Source organism: Nesoenas mayeri (genome assembly GCF_963082525.1).
Source record: "Nesoenas mayeri genome assembly, chromosome: 11".
Taxonomy (NCBI): domain Eukaryota; kingdom Metazoa; phylum Chordata; class Aves; order Columbiformes; family Columbidae; genus Nesoenas; species Nesoenas mayeri.
The window spans coordinates 11,046,002-11,061,261 of NC_137563.1; the positions used below are offsets into that span (position 1 = coordinate 11,046,002).

Consider the following 15,260-nt stretch of genomic DNA (forward strand, 5'->3'; position numbering starts at 1 on the left):
TGATTTTTGCAGGTTCATTTCACCCATCTAACCTGCATTTGACACATATTTTTAAGCATTCTGGACAGGGCTTCTATAGCCTCACAGTCTCTGGCCTTTGCATGAATAGGCACTGTATGAGAGGCAGAAAACCTATTGAAAATGATGAACCGCAGAGACTTTTTTGTTGAATGACCACCCTCCGAGATCAAAGAATGAGTGTTTTATCTCTCTTCTTTCTGGTTGATGCCCACAAAGATCTTCCTGATATGAAATACTCTCAGTAATAACACACATATCATCTCTATCTGGCGTTTACTGTTGTTGCTAATGGGGCCTAAATCCTTCTTGCACAACACACACCAAAGCTATCAAAGTGGTTAAAACTTACTATTACAAAGTAGCTGTGGATGGGAAACTTTCTCACATACTCTCCCTTTTCCAACTTTCTGCAATGAAGTCCCTACAGTTCTTTAAACATGTCTACGTTTAGCAGTAGATCTCTTTCTATTTTACTCCACAACCCAGAAACTCAACGTGCATTTTTATTATCTGATTCTACTTGTCTTTTAGGTCACCACTTGTATTTCATGAGTTCTTGCCATTGCAAAGACACAGACATATCTGTGACACTTGGGTCTATTCCCGGCTTCCCTGGCAAATGGCCTTCACGCTTTTGTCAATGAGATTCAGGGCTCTTTAACTCTCATTTTCACTCCCCAACTTTCACATATTCTGCTGGGTTAACACAGGCATGTTTAATAAATAAAATGCTGCAGTTTCTCTGCACCAAGTCAAGTCTTTTAGAGCTGTAAAGAAATGACTGGAGGATGTGCTTCTTACAGGCCACACATTCAAGACAATCAAATGGTATAAAAAAAGGGTTAAGACTGAAGGTGTAAAGTGTTTTCATCAGTACACCAATACAAGTGAACTCTTGACTGTGGAAATTTTCCATAATATGCAGAATTTCTACTTCTTCTTTTGTAAGTGACAAAATAAAAATTGACTATTGCAAATTGCACTTTCTTTCCTTGCACTACCCTTCCAGGCCAAGAAAAGGCAGTTTTGACAGCTGAATGCACTATAACTTCCATCATCCCTCTTCAATACACCACGTTAAACATTGAACAGTGTTTATTGAAGCTATAGTGCTGATGACTACTATAGAATAGATGTTTACATCACTTCATAAACACTTACATGGGGTTCTTTGCCAGCACCAAAAAAGACAAATGCCACTTCATCCAGAGCACTTCACCTGTAAATCTTTTTTCTGACAGGTTATCACCACTGGTTTGCAAGCATTAGATTATTTCTCACTTTTTAAACTGTTTGCATGATAAAAAGATGTTCTTTCAACATCTTGGCTTCAGCCATTTGAGACAATTCCTGGCGTGCTGAAGTTTGCATTCCCTTTATCATTGCCATTCCCTTTGTCTTCTCAAATTCATTGTCACCTTCACCCTCACTGACCTGGCTGTGGCATCACCCACCACCATTCTATCCCCTCTCCTTACACTTCACTTTCTTATTTTGACAAAATCTGTAATTTCTACTTGGTAGAATCAACCAGTAACTGTCTGCTCACAAGTGTGAAATTCTTAGTGCATCACATGCAGCAGTGTGTTCATTTTGCAGAACATCTAAATTCAGCTATTCGCTGTCTCAAGTCCAGTTATCTGCACACTGAGCTCCTTTCCCATACCCAGCTGCTTCTGGCTGCCATCTCACCTTGCTTATTTTCCCATTTTCCCCTCCAAATCCCTCCTCTGTCATGTCTCAGTCTTCCTTTTGCACTGCTTTCTATTCCATGCTTCCATGCATACTACCTTCCCCCGGCTCTTCTTGGATCTGGCCTCTCTTAATGACTATATGTTTGTAATGGGTGGTTGAGCTACAACAGTCTCCTCTGGAGTGTCAGCTAGGATGCTACGCACCATCTGCTCATTTATTTCCTTTGGTCACAACACATTTCCTCATATTATATGTTTTTTTAACAGATAACCATGAGTCCTCCAGATTCCCTGCCAGGTCCAGATGATCAGTCAGAGCGAAGCGCTCACCTGCGCGCAGTGGTGAGAAGACTCCGTCCTGCCAAACCCTGGGTTTACACGCGGATCTGCACTTGGTGAGTCCTCCGCTATTTCATCATTTCTCTCCACATCACTGAGGCAGACAAGCTGTGTCAACAAACATTCATTTCACTGAGGAGATGAGATATCTGCTTCTGTGGCAAACTCTTTTTCAGCATTTTATAAGGACTACAAATAAGTGCCAGGGTATCATTTGAAGGGTCTAGGAAGGATTTTCATGAGAACAGGATTTCTCAGAGCAATTTTTTCTGAAAATACTTCACTTCGAAAGTATGCTATCACACTGCCAATAGCACAAACACCGAGTAAAACAAAGAAGAATACTCTCTGAAACTTTCACATTTTACATAGAGTGATTTAAGGTCATCATGGCCTACTCTTGGCACTGAGAAGTTACTAGAAATGTGAGTGATTGTGAGGCTGTGGTAAAAAGACACTCTGAAGAATTTTTTTTACCTGAGTTTACCTGTACAATGGCAAACTCATCTCTGGGTTTTGCTCTAAAAGAGGTCTCTTATTCATACACAAATATTTTACTGACACGGAAATAACTTTTAAAAGCATAAATGACAGAAGGATTCAATATACTGTCATATAGGCATTGCCATTAGGCAATGGAGTAAACCGGCGTTATCGGTCTCTCATTTTAAACTGTCATGTCGCATCACTTCTGCATAATCTTCTGCAGATCTGATCATCACATCTCTAAAGTTAGTAAAGCTGCCTCCAAGCTGTATTTTAAGTACAACCCACCCAACACACCAAGGCCAGCCACACATCACCTCACTCATCTTTAGCAAAGATATTAACTGATGGCTGAGCTCGGAACCAGCTCTGCTGCAATCTGCTGCCCTTTTTCAGCTCCGATACAGGCCCACTTCATCCACATGATGAATACACTCAGTGCCACGCAAATAAAAAAAGAAATAAGGACTCCTCACCTTGTGGAGGCTTATCTAGGATCACACAAAACCAGGGTGAATTCTGAGGAAAAAATTTAGCATGTAACACTTTCCTTTAGCAAAACACTGCCTACGTAACCATCAGGTCAGTGAGAAGGCACAGGGAGGGAGGAGATAGGAATGATATGGATTTCATTTCAGAAAGCTGTTCAGTAGAGCAGCCAAAATATAGCTGAAATATACCCAGCTGCTATTTTTTTTTGAAATAAAGTATTTCAGTATCTTTGTGATAGACATTGGAATTTACAGCTAAGCAAAGGAACACTCGCTATCAGGGAAAGATGCATCTCTGCATGGTTTGTTCCTGCAACCTTTCCTCCCATTCTCGGCCATGCTCACTGATGCTGTTCGAATGAATTTCCTGGCTCTGCCCCAGCTCGCAGGTATCAGTACATGAGAAGCCTTGTATCTAACGCTAGGTGATGAATGAATGCTATTTTCTAACAAATTTTACCTGCTGGGGGCCTGAGGGAAATGTCAAGTCTTATTTCTGAATGAAACCTTTCGTTTCTCTTTTTCATTTCAACCTTTCATCGCTGCTCATTAAATTGTGTTGTAATGGGAAGAATAGCATCTTTCGAAAAAATCCTGAATGGGGCAGTAGGGCTTTTCCCAGCCGTAGCAGACGTCTGTGGAGACAGTTATTCATAACGCAGAAAAAGTCAGAGCTGCTCCAGGTTCAGGTGCCTGCAATAGCTCCCGGGGGATTTTCTGATGCCTCAATGCTGGGCAGTGAGCTGAGCTCTGCCCTCTCCAGGCATTCCCTGGAACACCTCACCGTGCCAAACACAGAGACAGGTGGTTCGGAAGCTTTCCCAAGGACACTGTACTGCTTGATCTGTTTGTCAGCAAGCGGAAACCCTGGGAATACTTTCCAGTGCATGTCCACATCTGAGATTTTCACCTACTTTTTGGGAGAGGGAATTCTGCTCTTTTCTCCAAGTGACAGCTCCTTGGTGACCAGGCCATAAAATTATACCAAGGGTACTTCTAAATTGATCTAAAGTCTGTTCATGTGTATAGTGCACATTTAAAGCCAAATTATTGTAAGATGCTCCAGCAATGAAATTTAGCATCAGCAATTCAGTTCATTAAAAAGCATATTTTAGTAGGTTCTTTCTTTTATAGCTATTACCCTGTCTAAAGTGAGAAAAACCTCAGTGAAATTAATAAAACTAGCAACTCGACACACATACGCTGCCTTTCGATGAAGTCTCCTCTGCTCTCACTGGTTCGGCAGCCAAGGGAACATGTGTGTGAGCCAAATTCCCCCTTGCATAACCACATCAAACCTGCATGGGAGTGCATCCAGCCTATTCAGTACTAGTAACCATGGTTTCATTTACTGAAAATTATCCTTAAACTGTAAAGTTTTAGCCAACCATCAAGCCATTCCCCAGAAAATAGAAGAGCTACATTATAAAGTTCATTTCCAGATGTGGCAGATGTGCTCCAGGTTCAGTGGGGCTCAGCTTTGGGAGGACTGGTCACGCTGTACTCTCAGTTTCAAAACCTCATCAACACCATGGTCTTGCTTTGGTAGAGAATTTCCACGTATATCCCTGCTTGGTCCCAAAAATCCACACCCACCTCTCTTCTCTGAAATCTAAATGTCTTTTTATACTCCCTTTGGAAGGTTTAGTCCCTGACGTACTGCCCTCATGACAGGTTTTACACAAGGTTTGCCCACAGCTTCCCTTCTTGGTTTTCAGCAAGAATTCAGTGTTGTATTCAGGGTACCAGCAGACTGATCTTCCAGGGATATCCAGCATATACAGTTGCCTAATAATTTGGTTACACGGAACACAGAAAGACGATATCAAGAGAAAGAGAATGAGTACAAAATGGTGCTGTCACCTCAGGCCAGTTTAGAAGACAAACTCTTAGTATGCAGCAGCCTCAGCAGCTACTACTCTGGGTATAAATGGGAAGCACGGTTTCAACAGATCATCTGAATTTTATATGAATATTCACTCCAGCACGCAACTCATTATGGGCTTACCTCTTAAACCAAAGCACCAAACATGGAAAGAACCTAATGCTTCAACAGAGGAGATGACTGTGGTACTATAATCATAATGACATATAATTGTGCAGACTTATTCTGATAACATTTTACACTAAAAAAAAAATAAAAAAATCTTTATTGGACAGCTGGAGGCCTGTTACACTGCACACCTAAATTGTTTTCTTATCACATCTCTATCTTCTGGCACTTGCTTATGTGCTGGGTTAAAACATCGTCTCTGTCTAGAACTACGGAGCATATTCAGATCACTGACCCATGTATCACGTTCTCTGCAGGACACCTGGCATTAAGCTTTTGCCTCTTTTTCTTGATTCTGGGGAAGCTGATGGTGGTTTTAGTTCACTGAAAGAAGTACCTGCTGTTCTGCAGCCTGCAGGATACTCAATAACTCTTGGTCCCTAAATGAGATCCTCATCAACCTGATTTCCCCCCTCATCTCTTAAGTTCTCATTCAGATAACGACTTAAGCATTTATCTAAAATAACATCAGTTGTTCGCTATTGACTTGAAAAGGACTATTCATATGCATGAAGTAGGTTGCTAGACCAAGCCTTGGGAGCAGCAGCACACCCTGGAAGGCAGAACCCAGGGACAGCAGAGTCAGGTCAGCTCAACCGACTCTTCAAAATCATTCAGAAGAGACATTCACCAAGGAGGGCTGAGACTGCGGGGGAAATAACCTGTCACTAGCTTGGCGTTAGATGTGACCAGCTGATTTGAGGAAGGAAGTCCCTTCGCACACTCTGACAGGGAACACGAAGGTGGAGGTGGGAAGTAAAAGGACACAGGGTGCTGAATTTCTATTTTTCACTCACTTTAGTGACTTAGAACAACTGGCAACTGATTTATTCATCATCGATGAATCACACAGAAGTGTAGAAAGAAATTTCTTCCCAAAGTAAATCTTGGATCTACTTTACTTTTTCTTCAGAATTAACTGTTGCCTTTTGCTCAGCCCAGTTAATACAACTGTTGTATCTTTCCATTAGCTTGCAGCACCTCTAGAACTCACAGAATCTTAGAGGATACTTCATATCTCTAACAGATCAAGGAGAAACCGCCACAAATAACTGAGCAGATATTAACAGTTTCAGCAAGAGACAAAATATTCCCACTGAATGAAAAATGATGGATTAGCCCAGTTTAATGCAGCCAAATTATCTGTGTAAAAATATAGACAGGACATGCTGCTGTGCTACTAACTGCACTGAACAGCAGCTTGTGTTTACACTTTGATTCCTTGGTTACAGGCTGTCCTGCGTGGGCTGGGCCCATGAAGATCTGCTGCTTAACACATGAAACCTGGGTACGGCAGCCCAAGTGCGTGGGCTCACATCCAGCAGAGGCAAAAATTAAACACAAGCTGTTTACCTGATTACACCGGTTCAGCAGTGGTGGAAGGGAGCTGGAGATTTTTTATGTTTAAGGAAGAGCAAGTTGTTAGAACTGAAAGAGACAGAAATCAATTCCAGCCTGTAATTGCTAGGGAAAGATCCTTGTATGAGCCTCACTGGGGCTTGTTTTTATACATTTGCATCTCTTTGCATGATGTAGTTGTCACTGAGTCTGCAAATCACATCAAAATTAAGGTGCAATTTGAGCTTGGCTTAAATGAAAAGTGTATTAAACTTTAACATCCACATGCTATGGATATGAAATTCTGTTTCAGCTAAAGCATTAATTAAGCCTGGATGCAAACTGAAGTTTCTCAGGTTTAAAGAGATCTCTAGAAACTGCACCTAACTCAACAGTTGGAGTGGGAAATTAAATACATGGGATGTGGGAGAAGCAGAAACATTGTGCTCGGTTCTGTCACCTCATTTGGCACTTAGATACAACAGTCACTGTGATAAAACCCACAGCATTGTCAAATTCCCATACAAGAAAGACAGACAGACGTCTTTCAGGGACTGAATCTAAGTGGTGGCCACTAACAGGTGAGAACAGCTGAGGTTTTGCACTTTGGCACCTCTTTGGTGAATCTTGGTGGTTTCCCAGTCAATCCTGTCCTAAAAACCTGAGGACAAAAAAAAATAAACTAATGATTCCAGTAGATCAGTCCCTGACATTAGACTAAATTTTGGTTGAGCCTTTATTCACAAACCAGGAATCTTTCCTTTGAACTTGATTTCTTCTTTGGAAATAGTTCAAAGTATTTTGAGAACACGGAAGCCAAAATCAAGCCTGAAAAATACCACAGACTCACTTTAAAAGACTCTGTTTTTCTCCTGAGATATCTACTGTTGCTTTCCATAGCTTGTTCCTTTTCAGATTTAGCAAAGTACCTGCAGCCCTCATTCATCACTGGTCTCAGAACTGAAGCACTCCAGCTGCTCTAGGGCTATACCCTATAAGCGTGATCTTGCTGTGATGTTACAGTTGCTGGTTGTTCTGACCTTGGCTATTTTTGACAAAGAGATAAAGATGAAATATGCTCTTGTTCTTAATGACAGTTTGTACAAAATCTCCTTTCCAAAGGAAACCACATTATCCATATGTGTACATTACCCATCAGACTATGCCAGACAGCAATATTATAATCTCTCTCCCCAGGTGACATCACATGAAGAAAGATGGTTTGGCATTATTATACCAACATCTCTTTAATTACACTTCGGGCAAGTACTGTATTTTCTCCTGAAACTAATAGCAAAGCAAACATTTTCAAAACCACTTTATTTTTTTCATTACAACCTCTGTGTTTGTTTCCTTTGCAATTTCTCAAACTGGCACGCACACAATTTTGGAGGGTTCTTGCTTTTAATTCAGGGCTCTTGCCCTGAACTTTCTTTTTCCTGCCTGTTGTCCACTGTTTTATGAATCCCCTTCTAACTACCAAGATTTTTGTTAACCTCCATGCAATGAAAAATGCTCATGAGAGTAAAAATGGTCTTAAAAAACATTACCTGGTGAGTTTTAGCATTTTTAAAGAAAGATCACCTTGTAGGCCTGATGAATTCAATGAGAGGCTTGTTTAGATTTCGCTGAGGTCTTTTTAGCTTTTTCTTCAAAATTGATTCAGCAACATCCTTAAACACTTGCTTAACTTAAAGCAGATGAAAAGTCCTACTTGTGTGTCAAGTGAAGGATCTGCTTAAGTGCTTTGCTGGAGTGGGGCCGAACGGCTTGTAAATACAGATGTGTGTTCTCGAGACCCAGAAGAGGCCAGGGAACCACCAACAGTCAATTATATTCCTACCAGAACCTCCAGCCAGTATATCATACTGTTTGAAGTTAATTGCTTTGAAATAATTGGACAGGTGAGCAGGTAGGTTCACACAGAGCATTTGCGATTTTCCTTTGTATTTAAAAAGACAACAGTGCAGATTGCATGGACAAAATGGGCATGATTTTAGTAGAACAAGTTAAAAGGAAAGGGAAAAGCTATGGGTTTTTTTAAAAGACTTTTCCTTTTCATTTTTAGCATCATTAAAACCTTGAAAACATTTTATTCAAGAGCTTCTTTAGTTAATACCTCATTACTTCTCTTTTTATTGTTATGGTAATCAAGTCCTAATATATTGCAGCTTTATAGCATGAAATCAAGGCTGAGCCTGCAGGCAACGACAGATGTCCACCAGCATGCAGTAAAAGACAGGTATAGAGGCATGCAGAGCTGAATATGGCACAGGGTTTTTTATAATTGTTTAGCAATTCATCTGAAGTGATTTTAACCTTGACAACAGATGAACTCTAACACGTACCATGATTAGTCAGGGGGAGGCCACACTGAACAGCAAGTTTTGTGATGGTTGTTCTAAAGGCTGAGTTTTAGGAAAGCATGAAACAAAGTCTGAGAAAGATGATTAAATTGTTTGGATGACCACAGACTGTAGCTGTAACTATTCAAAAGATTAAACTGAGAATATTCTAGCCAAGGGAGAATGGTAACACTGGGAAACTGCATTAACACCAAAACCTTGCCCCCCATAGGAAATTTGTGCTCAGTGTTGGAATTCCCACCCCCTCCTGGCACAGGCAGTCTTTGTGGTGCACCAAAAAAAGAGAAACATTTGGATCTGACTTCTGGTTTCAAAGTGACACTTGGAACTTGTGCTGGAGCTCTGCTTAGGGTTGAATTTCACCCATCAAACCAAATGAAAGTTAGATATAACTCTTAGAAAGCTATGATGGTCTCATCTGCAGGGTGTTGAAATACCGCCTCAAAAGGAGCAAGTGTCCCCAGAACTTTTCCAAGTAAATGGTAACAGATGACCCCCGGTCTCAGGTAGGCTCCACTTCTCAACACGGTTTTCAGGAAACAGTTCCTGTGAGATTTTCTAAATTTAAAAGAGTTGTTTTGCCTAGCAATCCCTTTCCCAGTAAAATAATTTCAAACGGCCAACACTAAAAGCAATATGCCTGTAACTTAACAAAATCACCAAGGACCAAATAGAAAGTCCTGTGGCCCCACGGAAGCCACAAATCCCACCAATGACTTCAGTTCGTGCAGAGCACAGCCCAAGGGGCAGCTGTTCACCAACACCCAACAATTCACAGTTGTCATTGCTAACATGTAACCTGCACAGCAGCTGCCCAACGTGAATGAAGGAACAGGGAGAAAGTAAGAACAGGTAATACATTATTGCAGTAGAAGTGAAAAATGTTTTCCAGATTACTCCCGGCTAACAGTACATGACTCAATACGTAGATCACCAGTGTATTTGAAAATCCCAGTTAACCTCAGCCAGGCAAAGGCTCCCAGCTTCTCTCCTGGAAACAGAATAACAACTCTAGTGGATTCACTGATATCTGTTCTGTATCTTTTAATTTCAATAAATTCCCCCAACAATAAAGAGACCAGTCATCCAAATTCTAGTGTGAAGCATAAAGGTGAGCAGCGCTCGTAACTGCAGGAAAAGCCGATTTCTCGGGGGCTGTTCACACTTACAAGCATTACACTGGACAATGCTTGTGAGAGCAGACCTTGGGACAGGAATTCATGTTGTCCAGCTGATAACAAATGGAATGAAAGACAATGGGCACTATAGTCCAGCAAACACACTAATTATATTAATAAAATGAAAGCTTAAATTTTAAAGCTAATCCTGGGCTATCATTTATAAATGTTAACAGGGCATATTTAATTTAGGAATTGGCTAACTCTTCTCTTTCCACCGCTGAAACCTCATAAATGAAATATACTGGATTGCTGCCCAGTGCGGAAATAAAAGTTATGAATAATGTTTCTATCTCAATCATTGTCAGTGCTTTAATATTCCTAATTACTTTTAAAAGCTAAATATTCAATATAGGAAAAACCTTCTTTTCCTTTTATCTTCACTTGCAAGAGGAGTGCAGTTTAATAAGAGTCACTGGGTAGTTTTAGCCCATGAGACCATTCTGTGCCCTGACATCTTATACTTTCATGGAGTGCTTGTTCCTCTGTGATCATGTGTGTAAAAATGTATACATCTCTATGTGTGTGTCCATGTTGTCACAGTATTTTAAAAATATCATTATTATTTTTAACTTCTCTAAGTGCACATGCACTGTATAAATACTCACTGGCTGTTAGGTTACAATATCTGTTACTAAAAATAACCAAAGGATAAAATGATCTCCTGAGATTCTCTACAGTTTTTACAACTGAAAATACTATTTCTCTTTTAAAAAATATTGTTGTAGAGAGATATTCAGTATGTTATGCTGCCCAGTTTTTTAGTTGCCTACATGTCAGGCAAGGTTGCATCAGGCCCCAAAGCTTGGCCTTTCCTTCTGTCCTTCCTCCCTGCTCAGTCCGTTGCCTTTTCTGCTCTATCTGAGGAGACATCAGGAAAGCTGCCGACAAAACACCAGTAACTTGGCCAGAGACCAGTCTGCCCATCGACCTCAGGCTCTGGAGGGGTTTGTTCCCAGTCACATTTAACTCTGTTCCAATGTCTCCATTTATAGATCCCTTTTCTGTTATCTCTTTGCCTGCTAATGATGCCTCTTTTTTAAGATCCCAATCAATCTGGGAGAAAGGAAGTAAAGGCAAAACGAAATATTCATTCAGTAAATGACTCACTGCATCTTTCTCGATGCAGCTTTATTTACTTGCCTGACGCACAAATAGACTCCAGTTAACAAGTTTATATCCATTCTGCCAATAACATATCGGCCTTGTGTTGCAGAACATCTCTGATGTTTGTCCTGGGAAGAGCGCTGGCTGTTCCATTCCAGCGTGAACCAATAACATGGACTCAAACTTATCATTACCAATTAAGAGTGTCTGACATAGGGAGCTTCCCTAGTTGAAAGAATTGAAAGCCTCAAGTGAGAATTAGCTTCCTAGGAAAAGATGCAGAACTCCCACCTCTACCATCTAATTTAAGGAGTGGATTTCAAGTCAGATGGTAGAATCTGGGCTGTGTGAAGAGTCAATGGCAAAACTCCCACTGGCTTCAACAGGACAAGGACTCTGTCTAAAACCAGTGCTTTCCAAACGACTCCAAGTGCTCACAAAGTATTTAATGAACAATACGTTGTATTAAAGATTAAAGAGAGAAAGCAATCATAGTAGAGCTGTATTATCTATACCAGTATCCTAATACCAGGACCGAAAGCATTAAGAGCATCCTCCACTGCATTTAACATTTCTTTGTAAAAATGAGCAAAAAAAGGTGAACGTCATTATCATAGGATGGGGTATTATCACATATTGTTGCAAAATAACCAACAGACAACCTTCATTTTTCCACTTAAAGCATCCAAGTTCTAAGGTCACTGCTTTATGTCAGGCCTTTTTTTGCTAAGAGCGGCATGTATCTTCATCACATTTTTGTAATCTTTACTCACCACTCGAGCAATCGGTGCCTCCCCATCCTGGTTCACAGTGACAAGTGTCAGGAGAAACGCACCTCCCATGCACACACTCCTCTGTGCACAGCGCTGTTAGGAACAAACAATACAGGGCATTGTAAACACATTAAGTGGTTGGTAAACATACACTGAACTATGCCTTCAAGAGCAATATTTTGTTCAAAAAATATTAAACAAAGCAAACACCCATACAAAAATTACTTGCAATATTTAATTAATACTAAGAGACCAAAATAAAATATAGGTCTCTTGACAGCAATAAACTCGTTTGTCACTTCAGCTCTTTGTAATGAAAAACCGTAACACCAGAAATCACTTTGCTTAGCAGTTTTGCTTCATAACAACATTTTTAGCAAACTGACACTTATTATTATTGTATTACAGAGTACCAGCTTCTTCCATTGTACTCCAGTTGCTACTCTTCATAGGATGAAATGGAGCTCAGTTTTGAAAGTATATTAAGATCCAAAACAGAGGTGTAAAAAATAGCTCAAGGAAAAGAAATAATTTTACTACATGACGCAGCAGCTCTATGTGCAGCCTTTTCTTTTCAAGGCTGTCAAGTTTTCCATAACTACAGTGTTCTATATCTTATTTGTCCACTGTTGGATTATTGAAAGTCCAATATCCTCAACGTTCAAGCAATGAAAAACTGGCTGGTTTTAGTGTCTTACTTCCCAGCTGACTAGAGATGTACATGGCAGAACCTCCTTTTCTTCTCCCTGAGCAGGAGCAGCTCATGGTTTCAAGACTTTCTTTCTCCTGTGCTGTTTCGGTGTCTGACTTACTTTCCCATATGCCAGTATGCTCATCACACACACAAAAACTTGGACAATACTGAATAACTACATTAAAGGCTGAACTTGACTACCTCCTGCCTTATTTCCATTTTACTACCCAGGACATCACCAAAAACTCAGCCTCCCAGTGATTCAAACTGGATGTTTAAGTTGGAACGTATAATTTCCATGTAGGCTACCATGTGTGATTTATCAACAAATATGATGTAGTGGCAATGATATCATTATATTAACATATAGACACATATATATAATATATATCATATATAACCTGTGTTTGTATATCCTATGTTTTTATATTTGTGTTTACTGAAGAGCTCACTGAAGCTGGTTTACAAAAGACTTTTTCCAAGACAAAGATTATTTCATTCCTGTATAAAACAATGCCAGTAAAGCTGATTTGGGAAGCAGTTTCGTGCTGCTGTACTGAAAACCGCTGATTAGAATGTTGCCTCGTTATAACAACCACAAGATCTTTCTGGATTAGTCATTTCCTTTCCTGGTTCGCTGCATGTCAGAAGTGCAATTTATTCTTATTTCATATCTTGTGTTTAGACAGTATTGCAGGGGGCATGAAATATTGATAGCTAATTCTCTAGTCACTAATTGTCCTAATCTTCTGCACATTTATTTTTCTTGAGTTAGGGATTCTGAAGACAGTGAGGCCTCCTGGGCTACAGCTGTGAGATGGAGTTCAAGGTAGGGTATTAGGAAAACAGAATTTTTCAATAAAGCAATATATGCCTTCATGCAATCATTCAAAACTGGCTAGTTATCTGTGACAACAAGTTCACATCCAGAACAGCCACAAACTTCTAATTTGTTATTAAAAGTGCAGTGTACTAGAAGATATACGATATGGTGAGGTAGGGATACTTAGAAAATTCTGCCCTGTATGGCTTTATCTAAAAACACGTTTCTCATTAATAAAACACATATTATTTTTATAAGAGGTATGGAAATCAAAACCAAGATTTTTCTGTTCCCTATATAGACACTTACAATAATAAATCATTCTCACATGTAAAATGACTAGGCCAGGTTCCCAGCTCAAGGCACAATTTGTGAGCAAGAAGATCAACGGTGGAATATTTCTTTGCTCTTCCAGATAACAAAACTCCTACGCATTACCAGTCTAAATGTAGTTGATTTAGCCATACAAATATATCACACCTTAACTACGCTAACATAAATATGAAATAATAATCACTAATGAAGCTAATAAAGTTTACTGACTTCTGTAGAAATGCTCCAGTCCCTAGGGAGGAGAGCTATGCGAGACTTAGAAGCAAGTCTCAAGATATTATTCCTCATTCCCAAGTGATCAGTGGTATGTAAAATATAAAAATGTACCATAGAGAACTACATCTTTTTTTTTTTAGGTGTTTTGAAGTCCCGCATAGCGGAAGATGACAATGTTTAATGAGCAATTAAAGAGTCAAGTAAGGTAAGACACCGCTTGGAACTGCGAGTTCTCTCAGATCTGGTTTATTAACTTGCTAAACAAGCAGCTATGAGCTCGCTAGCATAGAGTTATTTAAAGCTGTGAAATTACACAGGACTAATCCCATATGTGGGGGTCACAGAAATCCCCCTTTTTTTAAAGGGGAAGCTTTAATATAAGCTATTTTATTCCATCAGCTTCCTGTACCGTCTGATTTGAATCAGTCCTATAAAGGTCCATATAAAGGTCACAGTAGGATACTACTCTAAAGTTTTACCATAGCAAATAAAATTTCAAATTTCCCCTATAAAAAGGAGGTCTTGCCTTGCTCTAATCTTTAGACTTTAAATTAATTTTTCATTCTATTAACATTCAACATAATAGGATACAATGGTCCCCAAGGCATTCTTCATAATATACTTTGTACAGTGGTTTGCAAATGATCTTACTAGTTAATGGAACTATAAAAATTACTTGCACATAAAGGTCAAGAAAAATAAAGATAAGTGTATACTTTCTGACACTGTCCTGTTCAACACTCAGGTAAAGGCCCCTGGGGTAAAGAAAACTTATAATAATGCAAGGAATATAATTTCTCCCAGTATAATAGCCCGAGCAGCTCAACCTTTGGAATTCCAGACTTTTTATGTCCGCATTTTCCCTCGACCAGTTCTTCTGAACAATCCAGCACCCCATTGATCAGTTTATTATTAGCATTCTTGGCATGAGTTTAAGATCAGTTTGTAGTTTGATTCAGGCTGGTAATAAAATGACCTACATCAAAGACCTGCCAAAATGCCATCTTTGTAGCAATGCGTTTGGCATGAGTTATTTGGCCGTATTCAAGGTCACACAGCAACTGCTCCTTATCACGGAATAAAGTCAACAAAGGGGTTCTGTAGCAATTCATTTGATGCTTATCACTTACTTTATAATTAAAAACAGTGCTTTTTGTAACATATAAGGTCAATCCTCTGGGAAACAGACCTAAAGATTAAACTCTTTTCACACCTGAAATGGCTCATATATGTCTCTAACATTAGCACGTATTTTTTAATTGTCCTGAATATGAACTTAGACATGCTCTAAATGGGTTCCCCGTGTCTCCTATCTACAAAGGTATGGAGTTGCTCTGGTTTCCTTGCT

At 39.7% G+C, this 15,260-nt stretch overlaps 1 protein-coding gene across 2 annotated transcripts in view; it reads right to left on the reverse strand.

Annotated features, from left to right (window-relative positions):
• MEGF11 (multiple EGF like domains 11) overlaps positions 1–15,260 on the reverse strand; it is a gene marked incomplete at both ends in the record, with an annotated part of 192,074 nt that overhangs the window by 156,321 nt on the left and 20,493 nt on the right. For both annotated transcript variants that reach the window (XM_080351245.1, XM_080351244.1), the window contains one exon: positions 11,847–11,939. In XM_080351245.1, the coding sequence (XP_080207371.1) occupies positions 11,847–11,939 (93 nt within the window). The remainder of the gene's footprint in view (positions 1–11,846; positions 11,940–15,260) is intronic.